Source organism: Melozone crissalis, unplaced genomic scaffold (genome assembly GCF_028551555.1).
Source record: "Melozone crissalis strain CALT ecotype California unplaced genomic scaffold, PUWL_Pcris_2 ptg000068l_1, whole genome shotgun sequence".
Taxonomy (NCBI): domain Eukaryota; kingdom Metazoa; phylum Chordata; class Aves; order Passeriformes; family Passerellidae; genus Melozone; species Melozone crissalis.
In genome coordinates this window covers 13,054,671-13,075,146 of record NW_026535846.1, presented here as the reverse complement: position 1 = coordinate 13,075,146, position 20,476 = coordinate 13,054,671, and the positions used below count along the sequence as shown (strand labels likewise).

The window sequence follows — 20,476 nt, the reverse complement described above, 5'->3', positions numbered from 1 at the left end:
AAATAATGCAAGCAATTGGATTTAATAACTTGGAAATTAGTCTGTCTGGGACATATCGTTGCACTGTAAAAATCTCAGAGGTATAAAACCAGAAACAATTCATTTACTTCTGTGGTCAAATGCTATGTAAGACTGTGTGTCTGTGTGTCCAAGGATTTTTAAACATAGTTAAGTAGTTTTTTGTCAAAATTTAAGAAATTTTTGTCAAAATTTCCTGCTTCCTACAGAAAACAGTTTTCTTTACACCGCTTGAATGTAATTTCAATAGAAAAATGACATCTTCTGACTTGACAAATATTTCAAGAACAAGCAAAATAAGTGATCCAAAAGAATCTCTAAAACTGTAAAGTATGGGAGACTTCTCTGTTTCTTAATAAAGATCTATGGGTACCAGGCAAACACTTCCTTCTACTTTCCAGGGTTATTCACACTCTTACAGTTCAGGGGAAAACAAGGACCTGTAGCTACTTGGCTGTTACAGTGCTACACTGAGAACACTGCTGGGGACCACGAGCTGATGCTGAATTTTTTGAGGGCCTGCACTAAAAGGGCATGTGGCTGTCCAGACTTACTCAAGATTAAAATAAAAACCTAACAAATTGGATCATTTCAATCTGATGTTATTTAGAGGAGATGCATAAAATTAAAGCACCTGGGAGCAATTGCCTGAATTTGCCAACAGAAGAGTCATTGTCTGCTCACCATTTCTTTTCAGTAATTGCTAGCTGCCCAAGAACTCCTGACTTGTGTTTTTATTCCTCCTCGTTTCTTTATGACTAGAACCTTCTACTAAGGAAGTAAGTATGAGTATCTTTAAAGGAAACAGTGTATCACAACATTTTCATCAACATATTTCCCCACTAAGAAAAAAAGATGGAGCAACTGATTGTATTGTAATTGGATATCATCAATTGTAATCAGAAATATAACATCGACCACTTTCATAGAGTCACACCTTCCTGATAAAAGATCTGAAAACCTTGTTTTCTACTATTTTTAGAAGTGATTCATTACCTTAATTAGCTGCCTGAGATTAACATTTATTTGTACTTACCTCACACTTACCTTCTTTCATTAAAGACATACTAAAGTCACTCTATAATTACAATGTGTCTCTTGCTAAACCTTAAACCAGGATTATTTGCTTGTCTTAGAGGTATTTCTGCCTGGATGTACATTCTAATTTCCTACTGATGTACAGCCTTCCTTTATTAGCTGAGGAAAAAGAATCAAAGCCCTTCCTTGGAGCCAGCTGTGAGCAGGCGCGGGGGAAGCGCAGCTCAGCCCACGCAGGGCTCTGCCTTGGGAGCTGCTGAGTACCCTTTGTTCCAGGGATTTCAGTGGGAGCTGAGGGTGATCAGCTGCTTTACAGCACCAAATCCAGAGACTTTATCACAGTTCTAGTGCACACTGCAAGGGGATTAATTGTGGCTTTGGTGGGGATTCGAGGCTTCACATGCATTTTGCCTGTGACAATACTGGATGTACTCTGACGGAGGCTGCAGTAAAATGCTTATTTCATGTGCAGCAGGGGAGATGCTCATCTTTTGCACAGTGTGTTAATAAGAAAGGACAAACTAGAGTTCCAAATAAACTCGATTTTGTTCACTGATTTGAACAGCCCTGACTTACTGTGTATGAGTAAGCTCTGTTAACATTACAATACTCACCTGATGCATAACATCTATAAGATGGACTTTGAAACCATATAATTTGCTTAAGAGTTACATATAATTAAATGCTGCCACCTTGCAATTGAAAGGTAATGAAAGAGGAGTGTTGTCATACAGGGAAGAGTAATCAGAGGATTCTAGCTGGAGCCTGCTGCCCATGCTGATCTCTCATAAAGGACTGGCTATATGGCAGACATAAGTAAGCTTCAAGAAGTGATTTGGCTTAATAGTTGGTTAAATCATTGCCACAGACACATTTTTGTACATCCAGTTGCATCCCAGTTCCTAAATAATGACAGGAAATGCAGGTGACCAACACTAAATACCTCAGACACAGACATTCTTACCTCTTGGGCTGTTGAGAGAGGCCTCGGCTGCCTTTCCACCATCCCCACAGTGACTCTGGTCAAAAGGAAGGCATTGATCACCTGTTCCTGCCACCACATCTGCATTTTTGGCCAGATCCTTTGTTTCAGTGAGAGACTTTGCTTTGTAGACTTTTCTGGTGTTGGTATCTGATAAGTAAAGCGATTCTGACACTGGATCAACAGCCAAGTAATATTTATGCGCAGGACTTGTACTGAAACAGAAGAGAAGAGCATCAAAGTCAATTTGTTTTTTTCTTGTAAGTCTCTGTGGCAGCACAACAATTGTACTCTACTTATCTGAAGACATCAGCTCAGAGATCTGAAGAGGACAGAGGTGTGAGAGCAGCTCAAAACACCACCAGGGTCCTGCTACAGAGCCTGACCAGTGAGTTTTGGCTCAGGAGCTGGGGCAGAGACTGGTACTGGGGCACTTGGTCTGCCCATCAAAACCAAATCACTCAGGATAAAGCTAAATGGAGTGAATTCAGCTTAGTTGTAATTATTACGATCAAAAACAAGATAATTTTTCTATATCTGATACCTCCTAGTACTCTTGGCACTCAAAACAAATCTATGAGTTGCAGCAAAGTGAATCACAGGCAGTTCTGGATGGGCAAAAATACCCACTCTTGGTTATTTTTATCTGTTTCTAAACCTTAGCAAATATGAAGGTGTGAAATATGGTGCCTTAATTCATGCCGACTCCATTGTCAGGAGCAAGGCAGAAGGCCAAGTACTGTCAGTGCAACCAGGGATGAATTAATGCACCATAATTCATGAACTGTCACGGTCTTATTAAGATTATAAAATGTTATTTAAAAAAATATTTACATATGTTAATTAAATGGTGGGGATCATAAATTCTAATCTGAAAACCGAGCTGCATCTTATTATCTAGTAAGACTTTAAGTTTCTTTTTCAGTGCAAAGTTAATTTCCAGTTAGAAGAAAATTTTTAAGCACATGGCACAGCATGCTAGTGTCCTGAGCTTGCTGAGCCTGCAGTAGGGCCTAACTAAAAATCCAGACAGAGAGCCTTTAAATCACACAGCTGGTTACTGAAATGGTGGGAGAGAGGCACAGGCTGAGAGCTCAGGTGCTCAGAAAATATTTTTAACAACTACTGTGTTCTTCTAAGGGGGAGGAGGAGATTTCTGGAAAGTGGCTGGGTTCTATATGCCCAGTTAGATTAAAGAAATTGCAAAAAATATCTCCCCCTTCTTATTTTTTCAGGAGATATTTTATTAATATTGGTACAATTAACTAACACTTAGAACTGCTGCAACAAAGTTGTGAAGTGAGTTCCTCTTCTCACCTGGGCCAGTCCTGTTTGTGGTGGGTTTGACAATGCTCAGTGATATTCCCAGAGCTGGGGAACAGATGTGAAACTCAGTCCTAGGAACCACAGGGAATGAGAGGGCAGTGGTATGATGAAAGATGAGTAAGAGGATGAGCTAAAAGCAATTAATGCCAAGGTATCACCACTATAAAATTTGTTTGTTGAAAATATCAAGAATCATTTTTGCTCTCTGGATTGAGGTCAGGAGTTACTGGCCAGCCAAATGATGACTTTTAAATAAAACATTTCTATGAAAAAAGTTGCAAGGAGAATTCTAGACTTTAAATAAACATGTTGTTCAGTATGCAGAAACTGCAGAGAACCAGGGGTCACTCTATATTCTCCTTGTAGACACATTTTCTGTCATCCTTGTCGCTAGATTTAATAGACCAGCTGTTAGAAAACTCTTCATGTTTATGCTTAAAGCCTTGCATACTAAAATGCTTACAGAGTATAGTAAAAAATGGAACACGAATAAAAAAACTTTCTATTTTTGCAGAAGATTGTAATCAGATATAAATCTGAGTTGATTTAAATTAACCTTTTGAAAACTATATGAAGTAGAATAGGGTTTAAAATTAAACTTTGCAGTACTGTTCTGTACTAATTTTTTCTCTGTACTTTTCTAACTCTCCCTTTTTACACAGTATTGTCTTTTTTACATGGTAAAAAGAACTTTTTTGGAGGCTAAAAGTTATGTAGAGGAACTGGATTTTGAAGCCTTTTCCTGTCTGGACTGTCAGGAGCCATCTCTTACCTGTTGCTTCTACATGTTTCTTTGAGCATTCTATAAATTTCCACCATGACTATATCCTTTACAGCCTCAAGAGAATGGCACACAGTGGGATTGTTGAGCACTCCCCTATGACCTCAAAGACTACATTAACTTCAAATGATTTCCTCTTATTTTCTATAAAATTTGCTTGGACAGAACAGTGACAGAGACATTATTATTGTAATTAATAGGGCTGGAGTACTTGATATTGTCATAATTAATTAAGGTTGAAGCTCATCTCAAGAAGCAAGTACTAGTAATCAGGTATTAAAAAGAAAAAAAATCTACTTTATGAAAGAAACCTCTAAATGTAAAAGCTGCTTTATGCTTTGAATGCATTATAGAGAAATTTAGTTTACAAACATACTGGTCAGTTTAAAGCAAGTGGAAACAACCCTTCAGTTAAAAATGGAACTTTGCACTTACCAGCTAGGAATTATTCTTCCTTTTTAAGTTTTAATTGTAAAATATATGAGATGTGACATAATCTGGTAAATAATTTACAGTATTCAATAGCAGTCCTGTGGCTAAAGTGAGCAACTCCAACCAATATTCTCATGCTGTAAACACAGCTCAGTCCACACTCTGCTCCCTACTATGCCATGCAGTTACTGTTTCACACTGTACTAGTGCTAGTTTATTTATCTCATTTAAGTACTGGAATGCTAAAAAGTTTATTTCTAAGGAGACAGAGTGCCTTGCTGCCTCTTTCTAGCATGCAACATCACTTCTGCAGCTGGACTGTTGGAACCAACTCCCTCACCGTCTGTCGCAGAAGCCGAATGTGCAATGTTCATTCCTTTAAAGATCCCTAAATTGCAATGCTAAAATGCCAGCTGGAAGGGGAGAAAGCCACTTGCTTTGTCTTTAACTGGAGCAGCAAGGACTGAGCTTTGACACAGCAGCTTCAGTTCTGGGCTCTGCTGTGCACTCTGTAACTGGCAGATTTTAAAGCTCATGGTACCCCAGAACCTCTGAAGCACAGAACACTAAAGTACAGTGTGTTTCTGTAGTTTTAAACTATTTTTTTAGGAGCTAAAGCTCTTGTTTCCTAGGATGGCTATATCTATGATCAGTCAAACACCATGTGAAATGGGTATGACAGCTATGAAACGTACTCTCAGTGTTCAGGTTTAAACCTGTCCATCTCTTCTTGGTGATCAGGAAACTGATTTTTAGAGGGAAACTTTACTCCTTTAATGAGAATAAATCAAACTTTCTGAACTATAAAGAAAGGTGAATTTAATTAACATTTGTATTTATTACCATTTCTATTTATTAAATTCAGAGTGTTTCTCTATATGCTGACTTTTAAAAGGACTTTTCTAAGACTGTCTCCTTGAACGTGGTTTACATACCAGTTATTACATTTTACTTACCTGTGTCTTGTGTCTCTATTCCTGGAAAGGCAGATCAGGTTTAAAAGGAAAGAGAAAGACAAGGAATGTTAGTCCCTGACAGAACTGTGCTCTTTGCTTGACTGCTCACAGCCCTATATCCCACTAACAAAATACTGTTTATCCTCTTTTACTTGGTATTTCTTTCTCTCAAAATGTTTCCTTTGCCCACACATTGCCAAGTTAATTCTGAACAATCAGCACACAGAATCTTCACCAGCAATGTTAGCTAGGTGGATGGTAAAAAAGAGAAATTTCATATATTAATGTCCAAAATATTTCCTGCCTTCTCCTGTGTGCCTCAAAGGGAAAGGGAAGCTGAGGTGATAATTACAGGGGAGTCATTAAGGGCAGCCCAGGCTCAGCCTCTGGCATGTCTGTGATGCCAGGTTTGCTCCTGCCTGCTTAAACTGAGCCCCATCCTCTGCTCATGAGAGGATTAACTGCATTCATTGTAAACATGTTAAGTCTATAGGCCCAGACCTGACATGATACTCTGCATGTTTGCTGTGGAATTATGCAGCTTTCTCCAAAAATACACATCATGGTATACTTTAACTATTGGAAAAAAATGTATGGAAAACCTCACAGCTTTATTAATTCTGCACATTGCAGAAATTCATTATGCAAGACCTGTTCTACAGGCCACTTAAAACATCCTGTTTAACTGATAACTCCAAGTAGGTGTAAGTTTTCTGGTAAGCTGGTTTGATAGTTGATGACACACATGGCCACAAAGCAACCACATGTGGCTATTTCATCAAGTCCCAAGGGATAAAAGCTCACCCAAGTTTTCACAGGCATATCACAGCCAGGATTATGCACACTGATCAGAGAAAGCCAATTATTGTTTTACCTTAATTCCAATATACCAATGGAATTTCCAGAGGGGAAGATCCGTCTGACATAATTGAAATCCCCAATATAGACACTTCCATCAGGCCCAGAAGCAAGTGCAACTGGGGCAAACAGTTTGCTGTTGAGGGCAAGCCCATTGCAGTTGGAGCAAGAGACACTCCTCTGGTGCCCATTGCCCATCACAGTGGAGATGACTGGAGGCTGCTGGGAAATGAACATGTTTTCCCCATTTCCTTTGTGCACAATTCCTAAAGGGAGGGGAGGGAAGAAAATAGAGACAAAATAAGCACATGTATGGCATTTAAACTATTCTGCAGGTTTGGATTACAAAATCCTCTAGAAAACCAGATTAGCAAACCAGCAACAAACATCTGATATTTTAAAGTCATAGGGTTCCCCTAATCTTTTCCAATTTTGTTCATCCCAAGCTTCACCATTTTGTTCAGCAGTGGCTAGTGGCTATTTTAAAGCCAACATCAGGAGGAAAACTCATGGTTGGTTAATGCTCTAACAAATTGACTGCTAATTGCAGTGCTATCTGATTTCTTGGGGATTACTGCTTTAATATTCATTTTATTCATAAATTTTTATTAGGTAGCAGAGGAATTTCTTAGGCAGTTTGAATATTTCATTAAAGGAGATTAATAGCAGGACCACTCTGCACTTTTCACAAAAGAGCACCGAGTGGCAGTACAAAATCAATATTCAAATTCAACTGTGAGTCCTTCATGGTATATGAAAATGGTGCCAAGTGCAGCAAAGCCAAGTTAAGAGTCAAGGAGCAATTGTGAAGCACCAGTGAGTGTCTTCCCAGCAATATCCTCCCTTCTGCCATAAAGGCTAGAAGAGTTTATTCTAGCACTGCTCTGCAGCATACATGGTTTAAAGTCTTCCCAATTACTAGGTTGGTGATACCAGAACTAGTACAAAGATGTATTTTCTCAAGCTGACAGCTATAGTGTTTATTTTAAGTAACAATGTGGTAATATATTTAAGAAGTATCTTTGAAATGACATGTTATTGCAAGAATTTGGCTACTGCAAACAGAAGATAGGTATTCTTTTAGATCCTAGTCCAAAATTTCTTATTTCCCTTGAAAGGCCCAGTACTTCATCAGAACATTGGCTCTATTAAAGGAACAAACACAAGGGAATTTACTTTCTGGAGGACTCCTGCTGGGAAATGAGAATATTCTAGACACTGCAGGAAGTGCATGTTGAGACATGTCTGAGTTTTCCCAAGGTACAGCAAATGTATTTATGCATTGTCTCTACCAACTTCTATTTCAACTATTTGTGACTTTCAGGCAAATCTGAAGATGAAATTCACCTTGGAAATTACTGAATGTTGCCACAGCTATTTTGAAGGGAATTATATTAAAAAAAAATAAATCTATGAACAAGAGAGGACAGAATGCACAGATTTGTTTGAATGATGGCTTAAAAAAAAAGCATCCTGGAAATATACCAGTAAAATAAATGGCAATATTCTCTCTTATGCAATGGACAAAAATACTACGAAATGAAGATGCTGCCCTTTGTCTGAAATTACAATGTTAAGGTAATCTTTCAACATCCTCTTACAAATGCCAGTAAATAATTAGGACTCTGGAGAATATGTTTTGCTGTCAATAAACGTAAGTGTGTGCTTAATATCAGGCCCTCAAGCTGCAGCTTTAATTTCAGTTGATGCTCTGTTACACTGGGGTTGAAATTACCTTAAAGCATAAAGTTCCTCTAAAATTACTCCTCCTTGCCCCAGATAAATAAAAATGGAATCAGTCCACTTTCCATCAGAAAAAAAGAAAAAATTCAAATAACAACCCGAAAAATTGGTTAATAGCACATTCATTTGTATTCATGAGATACAGGTGTCTTTAAAAGACATCAGTGTAGGAACTAATATTTATGGTATCTGTTTTCTTCTGGATTATGAAAAATGCCCTGATGATCTTCCAAACTGACAGAAACCTTGGTACCAGAAAACATTAAACTCTAATCATGTCACAAATTAGAAGTGATCAAACCTCCAAATTGGTGAGGAAAAGAAAGTGGGAAAAGAGCAGAGGAGTGTAGCTGAGAACAGGATGTGATCCTTTGTTAACCTAACAGCCAAAAACTGCATACATTTAAAAAAACTGAGCTTCCAGTGACAGCCACATTGGAACAATACTTGTTATTTCACATCAATTCAGCTGGAATCAGGCAGATTTTTTTCTTTCTTTTTGTAAATCCTTACATCTGGCAGTAGAACACAGTTTTCACTTGCTAAGGTTTCTACATGTCAATACATGTACTTCCACATTACTATGAATGGCAAGTCTGTAAAATTGCATCTATTTCTTGTAATTCAGCTTATTTTGTAACTTCTCAAAAATGAGTGACCTTCATGGGGAGGGAAAGAAGAGTATTTACCCTGGCTCTGAGCAGGAATGCTGTGCACAGAAGCAGACCTGTTGGGCAACCAGGCTAACAGCTGAAGTTAGATATAAGCTCTTCAAGACTAGTAAATCAAGCAAAATGCTTCCACTTTTAGTTTGAAAATAAAATTGCAATTTGCAGTAGAGAATGTTATATTCCAATGATGTTTCTGTAGTTAATCCAGTGGCAGTGTTTCAAAATCATAAAAGTTTCATCCTTCTAAAAAGAGCAGTTCTTCATACATACAGAGGAGATGCTTTAATTAAAAAGTGAAAAATCTTAATATATTCATACTCAAGCAGGCTACTCAGTGCTTTTCATATCTGTCATGGTAGCATGGAGATAAGTCTAAAATACATAATTCTAGTTTGAATCATATTCTTGTCCTTATTTAAAGCCCATGTTATATATCTGAAATGGAAGTGCAGTTCACTTGTTTCTATAAGACCAGAAGCACACTTGTTATTTTTATCCTTTTGGTTACCACAGTTCATTATTTTGTTTTGTTGCTTTAATATGAACCTACAGGCTGCTCTGGTAGGTGTGCACCACCTTTGTTATAGTAATTGCTTTTCTGCCCTTAGCTGTTTTTCTAGCTGCTGTACAAGAGCCAGATCTGGGTGCTCAAAGCCTGTAACAGTCCTGAGGAACCCCTGGCACATCCCTGAGCCTGGGCTTTGCCAGCTGGCTGGAGATGCTCTGACATGCAAACTGCAAACAGAAGAGCCCCTGGATTTCAAGTCAGATGTCCTCATGCCCTCTCCTTCCCTCCTGTGTCTGCAGGTGATGGGTAAAGGTGTTTGGCAGCTTCCCCTGCCTTCAGCCTTGATGGTGTCCAGCACAGGGGCAACACGTGAGGAAGAGGAGCAGGTGGAGGAAGCTGCACATTCCCCATCCATGCAGTGGGCACAGCCCAGCTTATCTGAGAGGAGGTGGCTTGGGGCTGACAGCTCAGGGCTCTCTGACATTCTCAGCCACACAGCTGAGATAGGGACAGGAACCAATTTGTCACCACACTCCTTGTGCTCAGGAGAGCAATGGCTTAGCCCAGCTTGGATTATAATTGTGTACTTTACAAAATCTCAGAATGTGTTAGTGCCTACAGGGTGAATTGTGGTAGTAACCACTGCAGTTATCAGATAGTCATATAAATTAGAGTTACTGCCAGCAATTTAGTCTTGAAATTAAACTATGCAAGTGGTAAATTGGCACTAAGGAGCAGACTATGGGACTCACAGTTGGGGGCTCAGCTGACTGAGGTCAGATTTCTCTTTGTTAAATGTCAATAGCTGGCATTTAAAAGAGACAATCTATACAAACCAATAAGACAGGGAATGAAAGAACTGCTGTTTAAAATGTCAAACTATTTTAAATCAAAACAGAAATCCAGATAATTTACAAACTAAATCTGACCTTTTGTATTTGGAATATTTATACTGTAGCTGTGCATTCAGCAACAGAACTTGTAAAACTTGAGAGCCATACATCTGTGCATGCATCTTCATCAACAGAAATTTGCAGATGGAAATAGATTTTATTGGACTGACTCTCAGCTGGAGCAAATGGAGAGAACTTTTCTGAATCCAATACTCTGTTGACTTCTAAGTGCTAAAATATGACCTCAAGTTTCTCTTCTAGACAATGAGGTATCTGTTTATTGGCAAAACCATATATAGTTACCATAACTTATCTACAAGTACTCTTTTAATAATTTAGTCCCACTAGTTCCTGATTACAGATGGTCATAGAGGAAAAGAAATCTCCCCAGGTGTAAAATAAAAGCACTGGGAAAAAAATATTCAAGCCTCCATGCCTGAAGAATATCTCTGCAGGGTTAATGTTATGACACCAAAAGCATTTACAGATTTTTTTACTAATGGTTTGAAATATGTTGGATTGCTTGTACTGAGGAGTAACTTACTGTGCTTCTGCACAGAGTGGGAGCCACAAAAGCTGCACAGGGTACTGGCAGTGTGGCATTGGAAGTGCTCCTCTGTGATCAAGCAGGGTTTTTCTGCCTGGGGCTGTGCTGCTACAAACTGGTGGCACTGATAGGATGAATTAGAGGTGAAGACACTTCACTGGGAATGTGACACACTACAGACTGACCTGAAATGTGGCACTTCTATACCAGCTGGGTGAGAATGAACCCAAATTAGTTTGCCCTTTTCCCATCTGAACGACCACAATGTGTTAACAATTGCAAGAGTCAGTGATATTAATGTCTAAACCCTGGGAGCCAGAACATTCAAAAAATCCTTTCAGATGGCATTTACAGTTCAGCTCTCAACACATGAGGGTGCACATACAAAGAGGATTACACATTAGGAAGTGTAACACTTAAAACCTGAACAATTAATTCCTTTAAAATTTGCATTCTCCTTCTGCGTGGGCAGTTAATAAAGGAGGGACTTACCACTTTGTGGATTTAATACATGGTGTTTGTTTATAGACCAGCCACCCAGATTTGAAGCATCCATTTCAAAGCCTTGAAGGATTACTGTTCTCTTCTCCCACAGAATAAAATCAGGACATGTTTCATATTCATATCCCACCGACACTGCAAACAAATAATTAAAGATCTCTCAGTCTACCTTTTCCTCTGTGAACTGCTAGGCACTTTTCCATTCCAGGTTTTGATATTCATCTGTCAAGTAATGATGCCACTAATTTTCCTCTGTCTGATTGCTATTGTATGGTATTTTTTGAAAAAGAGTTTTAAGAGATTATTATGTTATTACAGCTATAGTTACTACCGCTTCAAAGCAGAAAATAGTCTGTGGTATCAGTTATGGATTTCATAAGATTATAAATCTCCTCCAATGACTCCTGACTTGATTGTTCATTGCGTTTCTACTAATTACCTGAATAACTGCTTAAACAGAAAACAATCCATGCTAAAACAAATTGGTTTTAATTAGCTTGCAGACTATAAAAATTATAGTTAGGCAGAAATAGATTGACAAGCTGAATATTTCCAGAATTCCACATTTATCTTAACAGGCTTTCATGTTACCAAAATACCTGATGAAAAATCTTGAATTTCCCTAAAGATGGTGGTCTTGGTAACTCAAATTGATTAAAACAGTTTTAATTTAGTTTCCATGAAAGAAAACAAAAATTCAAAATTTTTGATATCTCTAACATACCAAACTTTCAAAAATGTTAATTATGTCTGACTTTACTGGATTTCAGTGAAATCCATTAATAAATGAAGAATAATTTTTGATATCAAATTCCATAATTTGACCTTGGAAATACTGAAATAGTTCAACCTTCCCAAAATAGAAATGTTTAAAAAAATTAGGTTACAAAATTAAAAATATATTAAAAATTTTAATAGTTTCTTTTCACTTTTTCTATTTAACAGCTTTAGGTATATTTCACTTAAACCATAAATAGTTTTAATACCACCTAAATTCCATTACTGTATACAATCAAAATATTCTGACCAGCTCTAACAGGGAACATTTCTGTTTGTAAGATAAATGTTTTATGGCCAACTGAAAACTGTTCCTTACAGTAACAGCTCTAGAGGTTCTTCACCACTTTAGCAGAAAGAAACTGTTTTTGCAGCTGAACTCTGATTTGTAAAAATCACATTTCCTTAAGTACTGTAAATATTGTACATTTCAAACATTACAGGTTTCAGTTTGAGGGTCCAGCAGCCGCTTTGTCCAATTCCTCTGTTACAGGAGCTCTCACAACCAACACCAGCAAAGCTTCTGGGTTCACCCTGAGCTGAGAGCCCAAGAAAGGGCAGGGAACTTCCAGAGCAGCCACATCCTGTGCTGGCATGAGTCAGAAGGGTTCAGTAACTCAGCACACTGTTTTCTAGGTGTTAATGCAGAGAGAAGATAAAGGGCAGAGTTTTCCTCTGAAGCAGCCTCACATTTGCCACCTACACATTAAAATTTTTCCTCCAGTCACGTGCTTAACACGTTCAGTCCCAGGTCAGCTGTGTGTGCCCTTCAACAGAGCCCCTCAGCCTGGCTCAGGGACTTGCCAGGGACACACAGGACAGTTGCCAGCTGCTGGGAGGGACCATGCTGAGAGCAAGGGAAGGATAACTACTCACAGACCCTGGAATCTGGGCCCATGGATCCACTGGGGCATCTTTACCAGGGCTGGAGCTAACTCTGTAAACCTCAGTATTCCCTGTCTACAGCTGATGTTTCTGAGCTGCAAAATTCTCTCCAGGGGTTATATCACCCCCTTTCTTAGAAGTTCACTGCTCCCTGCTCTCATACTGTGCATAGCTGTCATTTTGTCCCCTCTCATCAGTGAGAGACATATGGACTACACTCTCTGTGTGTCTACAAGCAGGTTTCTATGTGAATTTACCCACATTTATGAAAGACACCTATGCTCTGTGCTCCAAAAAGAAATATCTGTGTGATCTTAGAGCAGGACCTCCTGATCCAGCTAACTGGGAAGTCCTGGTGTTACTCCCATGAAAACTTCCTATCAGTCATTTTGCAAGCAAAGTAATCAAGGCAAAGCATAACACTGGTAAAGTCAGTATGATGATTATAGTGCCATGTGAGAAGTATTTTATTAGGCACAGGTTTTGAGAAATGTAATTTTGTAAGTGAAATTAAAATCTAGGTCAGCTTACACTCGTTGTGGGGTGTTACTTTCTGATGCAATTAATTCATAGCACATTTTGAGGTGACTGAGATTTCATTGCATAAATGTGAACTTGAGCAACTATGGCTTTAGATTTTAAGAGTCAGCAAGTACTGTTCTTTGCGGTCTCAAAATGGATTTCAAAAGATCTACTGATCATCTGTATCAAAACCCAATTCTTTTCATACAACTATTAAGAATAGTCAGTGCCAGACCTACAGCTTAAGGGCTTAAGACATAAAAGACACAATTAACCAGGACAGTAACCTCGACTTCAACCTCCCCTGAAATATTTGTACTTATCTGCATCCATCTTCTTTGAACAATGAATAAAATTCAACCACAGCACCAGGTAGGGCTGCTGGAGAGCTCATTTATGCTCATTCCCAAGAGAGTTCATCTTTGCAGACCCTTCAGTGCTGCTGTGTGGGATGCAGGGATTTGCACGAGTCTCTATGGAGTTCACAGGAGCATTTATTGAAGATTTGACTGAAATCCTTTTCCTGTGTTAGATTACAAGGGGACATAGACTTTACCCCCAAACTTTTGTGTGTCAACATTCACATGGTGCTTATTTATTCAGAACAAAAAATGCTGCTTTGTCATCTCAGTTGTTACTCTGAGAAAATGGCCTCCTGTGGGGAGCTTGGGGACTGGACACATGCCAGCAAACATTTCTCCAACAAGTTCAAACAGAACCATTTGCATGTGGAAATATGCTCAGAAAGTCTTGTTTTCTGTAACTGGTTATGTGATCAGTGCTGTCAATAACCCCAAAGAAAAATATAGATGTTTATAGTATTTAGAAAACCAAAAGCAGATGGTTATAATCCTGAGTTCTAAGACTTCAACCTGCTCCAATGTAATTTAATTAAAATGAAAACTGAACAGAATGCATTATTAAATATTGGTAATATACTGGCAGAAGAAATTATTTTGACAAAAATTCATATAATGCATGCAGATAAAGGTCCCTGAGTAACTACAGTGTGTCAAATTAAATAAAGCTTTATTGGAATCTAACAAAGCATGCGAGTAATGCACTTAAAATATCAAGATTTTTGCTTCTATTTTGAAAGAAGCATAATTAACCTAACTTTAAGGAATAAAAAAAATTAAGCAGCAATTAAATAATTTAATAGCTGTTACCCAGCACTATTGTGCAAGCTTTATTCATATTTAAACACATGAAGCTCATCTACTCCTAATTTGGGAAACTAACTGCAGTATCATTTCATGAGACGATAGGTATTTGAATTAACATGTTTTAAAGTCTGGATATGTACTGGATTTCCCAAACACTAGAGGACTCTTAGATGATGCAGTGGGAGCAGTGTAGCCAACTGTTCCCTCTCAAACATGAGACAGTGACAGCCTCTGGGCACAGGGCACACGTAGCTGTGCTGAGGAAAGCCCCAGGTGGCACCTGAGACCCACCTGGTCCTGCCTGCTCACCCATGGCACTGCCAAAGGGCAAGCTGGAATACTTTTTTATTTCTGGAGTTGCACAAATATGTGCCAACAACTCACCTGACACCTTCCCTTGCTGCAAAAACAAAAGGAACTGGTATCAGTAATGGGACAAGGCTGGGTTTGCCCTCTCACAGGGTCTCTTGTATCTCAAGAGGCTGAGAAGGGCACTGCTGCTCCTTGCCACACACCACACCTGGGATGTTCAGAACCTTGGTGGCTGCAGTGCCAGCACCTGACTGACCCCAGGAAAAAGTTGGGGAGTCAGTTTCTGAGGTTGGAGTTTGGACTTCTTTAGGCCAATGCAGTATGTGAGCTACAGCTGGAATGAGAAGATCTGAGCTTCTGCATGAGCATTCATAGCAGATCAGGAAACTAATGAAGCCAAAAATGTATCACTTATTCCTTGGTTGCTTCAGTTTTCAGCTGAATTTGTTCTTGATCTGGCTCATTTCATGATCAAATGAATGTGAGTGGTGGCCCATGGGTAAGGAGAAAATGTGGGACTGTCCCTGCAGGCAGCAACTTGTGTTGTGTGGGGTCAAGGAGACAGCAGGACCACAGCTCTGAAAAAACCTTCATCTAACCTTTCCTTAGCATACTGCATTATGTAATCACACTGCACAGCTTGGTGTCATAACCCATCATGGACATCCCTGTCTGTCTATGCCTGCATCATTCTCAGGGCAGAAATGTCAAGGAAAATGCTGAAATGCTCCTTTTCCCCACTGCCTCCCCACAGAGGCACCTCCCAGACCACCTGTCTGGGAGCACACAGCAACACTGTCACACACCAGAGCCCTGGGAGCTGCAGAGCCTGCCTGGCACCTTTTGCCTCTGCACAGGCCACTCTGCATGGGCAACACAACAGGTCCTGAAGGAAGCTCCTGGCTGCCCCTCAGAACAGCATTTTCATATGTGGAATGAAGCATATTCCTTGAGAGGGTGCACAGCTCTGTCACCCCTGCTAGTCTTGCCTGAAAGCCTGATCTGCCAGTGCTGCTGCTTATTACTGCCCTAAAAAAACGCAAACAGAACTGCTACCAAAGTGAATGGGGTTGATTCACAATTCTAAGCTTTGCTTGTAAAGTAAGTAATTCTAATACAAAGCATCCATCAGTCCATTAAACAACATAACATCAAATTAAATTAAAAAATAGAAAGCCCTTAAAAAAACAAATAACAAAATTAATGAAAAAAAATGCTGGCTAAATAAAATGTGTTTGCACAGACAGCACTTTTGTAGCAATTCTCAGAATAGCCTGTGCTGCTTGCTGAACAAAGCCTATGAAACATGATGATTTTTGGATAAACATCTTTAAACAACAAATCAATTAGTTTTAACTATTTGGGACATGAAACATAGTAAGAAAAGATGCCCAAAAGTTAAAATTTTGAAAACCCTAAGTGGAAATGACATTTTAAATGTCACAGCCAAAAAATGACAGAAACAATGACACACCAAAGGTCATATTCAGAGTAACATTCAAAAACAGAGACAGCTGAATATAATGCCATTAGTACATAACCATTCTCTGAGGGAAAAAGGAATTTTCAAATTGATTAAATTAGAAAGATGACATTGGGAGAACAAGAAAATAAATGTTCTTGGGAAATCATACAAGTCACTTCAGTGACTTTAGCTAAAGAGGCATTTGATTTAAAAGAATGTAGGAGCAGCAACAAAATTTATCTGCCATATTTTCCTGGCTTGATGTATGCGAGTGCTTCTGCTTACATCAAGGTGATTGTACATACCCATTGCCTCAGCCAGACCAGAAACCTTCTGTCCATATATATCTGTCTTATTCCAGGCAAACGTGTACACTAAATTGGCTGCAGCAGGAAACCACTTCTGAAGCAGACGACCTTCAACAGCAACGATCAGATGGACTTTGGCCATTCCAGAAGGGATGGTTGAGTGGGTCAGAATAATGCGCAGCAAAGTTTTATACCCCGGGGTCCGACTGCTGAGATAACTGAGCTTCACAAAACTTGAAGGAATTGCGATTTCCTCTTGGACCACCTTGGAAAAAAACACATCATTGTATCTATAGCCAAGAAAAATGTAAAATTGTAACAGTAAGACAAGGTAATTATTTCACATTTCACAATTATGATGCGACCACAGCACCACTGAAACAACTGGGTTTATTTGAGTAATGCAGTAGTCAGGCACACGACAAAATGTCCAACATCAGACACTGCTTTGTCAACCTACTGGATAGCAGGCTGTCTGTCTGATAAAGAACCTCTTCCTCTGATGCTTTACTCTTATCGACTGGGGAGCAAATATTGTAGCCATGCACATATTCTTACATATAAGCTGCACAGCTTTACCTTGTCTTAATTACTTGATTTACTTAACAAGTGCTCTTAACTGGAATACAGTAAAATTTTTTTAAAATATACACACAGCTTCTATCATATACATTGTGATGTAAAGATACTATCCTGCTTTGGAGACAATAACTTTAACTTGGGGAGTGTTAAGAAAGAAAAAAATCCTTCCTGCTAAACCATCTGTGCAGTTAGGCCAAGCTCCAGCAAGAAGGGAGTATAAAGGAGCAGCATTAGGAACCTAGCAAGCTATCTGGGAACACACAGCAGTGAGGATGAAACAGCCTGAGCAACAGAGTCATCTTGCACACAGGTAAGTCCCCAGGGAGTGCAAGTGCACTCAAATCCCAGGGCCCTGCTGTCAGTGCTGCTGTCTGAACCAGCTGGATAAAAGCAAGCTTGGATATGCCCACTGCGGGGTGGTACCAATTCCCACTGCGGTGGAGATGGGCCCTCAGCTACACAAGGACTGCAAAGGCTCTGAGCTTGTTAGGTGAAAATAGAAATTTGGCCTTGACCTTTTGAATGATGTGGGCCTTGGAGCTACAAAAAGAGATTTAGCTCCTGAGAGAAAAGAGCTGTTCTGGGACAGACTGTGAGGAAGAACAGGCAAGAGACAAGAACAGCTTCTCGGAGGGTGCTACCACAGTCACTCAAAAGCCACCTGAAAACTAGACTGTGCTTAACAAGGTTAATGATGTTAGTGCATTTCTGTACTAATGAATCAACCTGTCACAATGTTAAATTCATCATGCTTGGAAAAAGACAAACTGTTTTGTTTATATTTTCCAGTTTTTAAATTTTCTTTATTTAACAATAGACTTACTTCACTTTCAACCAATTTTATTTACACACTGCAACAGTATCACTGTCACAGCATTACTGCAGTACAGCTGGAGGCCTGCCAGCACTTGTCGTTTCAACATATGAAATGTAGTGTTGCCAGGGAAATCCTGCTCCCTTTATTGTTCCTGATTTGCAGAGTTCCCCTTCCTTCCTGCTGACATCCCAGCTGCCCTCTCTGTCATGCATCTGACATTCCTTTTCATTTTTTAATAAAAAAGTAGGAAGAAATATTCACACATTAATACATGCTAATGTATCTCTGTCTCCTATTATTCTCAGTTAATTTTTGCTCAATTCCCAGAACCACACAATGAAACTCAACACTATGAAACCTCCAATGACAAAAAAAAAAAAAAAAGAAAAAAGGAAAGAACTGGGGAGTGGTTTCTCAGTAGACTGCATCTTTGAGTACCCCACTGTTCAAAGAAGACCATGGCATACCTCATGTGGAGCACTGTGACCCAGTTTTTTCTTACTAGTGTGCAGCAGTTATTCTTAATTTATGTTCATTAGTTTCACTTAGTACATTCTGTGAAGCAATGCTATGACCATCAACTGGATGAAGCATGATAACAGTTATGGAGGTGTTTAGACATAACTCAGTTCAAGCAGAGGTGTCTCACATGTAGAATGAAGTTGCAACACTTTTATGAAGCTACAGGTACACTCCAAAGTATCTTCTAGGCTTGCTTGATGAAATTAAAAGAAAACCCAGAAGAGGTCATATTCTTTAAAATCTAACTGCTCAAACAACATACAAAAAATTAAGGGCATTAATATGACCTGAGCTGTGTTTTGTTGTGCGCTTGACTCTCACAATGTCTTTTAAGTCCCAAGTAAAACAACAGTTAATTACAACATTAATTAGAAATTACTTTAAACACTTAAGAGAGAGTCAAGAAAAAAAATATATTGAAATTAAAAAAGAAGTCCTAAAGATCATGTTAAAATTGCTCTCTACCTTGGTAATAAGTAATTAAAGTAATAAACCCCAAGAATCTGATATACAGCTGTGAATGAATGAAATACCTCTAGGAATGTTCAAAGCATCATGTCTCTACATTGATGTTTGGGAAGTTGTACAGTTCATCTGTAACTAGGGATGGTTTTGTGCTTCACTACCAACAAATCAGGATTTCAATAATAATTCATGTTAGCATTTCCCACTTTCTTCTTGAAGACAAGAAATAAAACACTTTTAAATATTAAAAGTAAAGAATGAATAAAGATAACAGAATCTTGTTAAACAGTGCCAAATAGATGTGCATTGGTGCTGTTCTGCCAAGTGAGTGGCATTACAGCAGTTACTGGCTCACTCTCTTTGAAGAAAGAACAAACTGTTAATTTAGAATTCTTTTCATTACCTGTAGTTCTGGAATAACAGTTCCTCTTTCAGGACAGGACCCTCCAAATGCTGTCAAGGGGGAAGGGAGTACAATTGGATTTGGACTGATAAAGCTACTGATGTCACAGGATGGTGTGTCCGACTCTGTTCTTTGCATTACAACTTTGTCTACAATGATAAATCTATTCCAAGGCAACCAAAGTGTTCTTTTTTCAGATATGAAAGGAGATCTGTCAAAAACTAGAGTAACAGAGATTCCTCCAACAGCCACAAGGTCAAAACTGGAAAAGAAAAAACAAATAGTTTTGTTTCTTTTTGTTTTTTTTAAAAATCACATTACCACACCTTTCAATGCATCACAAAAACATTATATTCATTATTACAGCTCTTAATTTAGTATGTGAAATCATTCAAGTGTACATTCCTTGTATCCACAAAGAAGCTTTACCTCTGTGTGCTTTCTCCCTGTATGCAACAACACAAAGACACAGAATTTCACTGTTACTTGGCCTCTCTCCCCTCTATTTATCTACTAGCATCAATACCAGCGAGCCATCTGTAACAAAACTGTCAACCCATTTGCTTTGGTTTATACGAAAAGACATTCCTATCTCAGAAAAAGGATGCCACTCATTATCTATGCAGGAAGAGCATGCAGAATAAGAAGGCTTAAAGCCTGTTAGGCCATAGCTCTATGAACATAACCCTTCCCCTTCTTCTAAAAGCAGCAGGAGGATAAGGTTGAGTACACTGTGCATATGACCTCCCTGCACAGGGTATGAAATTTTTGGGAAGGATGGTGATTAATTGCACTGAGAACTGAGTCAGCTCTTGAACACAAGGAGGGTAATCCTCTGGGAGGTAACCGTGAAGAACCTTTGGCACATCTGGGCTGCAAAACAGTGGGATACAGAAGGTATGATGTACAGTCTCAATTTCCAGAGTTTCTGACATCCACAGTCAGGCAACACAAGGTAATATGTAAATAGCTACTTCACTCTCTGTATTACTGAATGC

General features: G+C 38.9%; 1 protein-coding gene across 7 annotated transcripts in view; it reads right to left on the bottom strand.

Moving 5' to 3' along the window:
* TENM1 (teneurin transmembrane protein 1) overlaps window positions 1–20,476 on the bottom strand; it is a 775,300-nt gene that overhangs the window by 55,947 nt on the left and 698,877 nt on the right. For all 7 annotated transcript variants that reach the window (XM_054289924.1, XM_054289930.1, XM_054289929.1 and 4 more), the window contains 6 exons: window positions 19,479–19,740; window positions 16,687–16,954; window positions 11,246–11,389; window positions 6,408–6,657; window positions 5,534–5,554; window positions 2,021–2,253 (listed from right to left, as the gene is read on the bottom strand). In XM_054289924.1, the coding sequence (XP_054145899.1) occupies window positions 2,021–2,253; window positions 5,534–5,554; window positions 6,408–6,657; window positions 11,246–11,389; window positions 16,687–16,954; window positions 19,479–19,740 (1,178 nt within the window). The remainder of the gene's footprint in view (window positions 1–2,020; window positions 2,254–5,533; window positions 5,555–6,407; window positions 6,658–11,245; window positions 11,390–16,686; window positions 16,955–19,478; window positions 19,741–20,476) is intronic.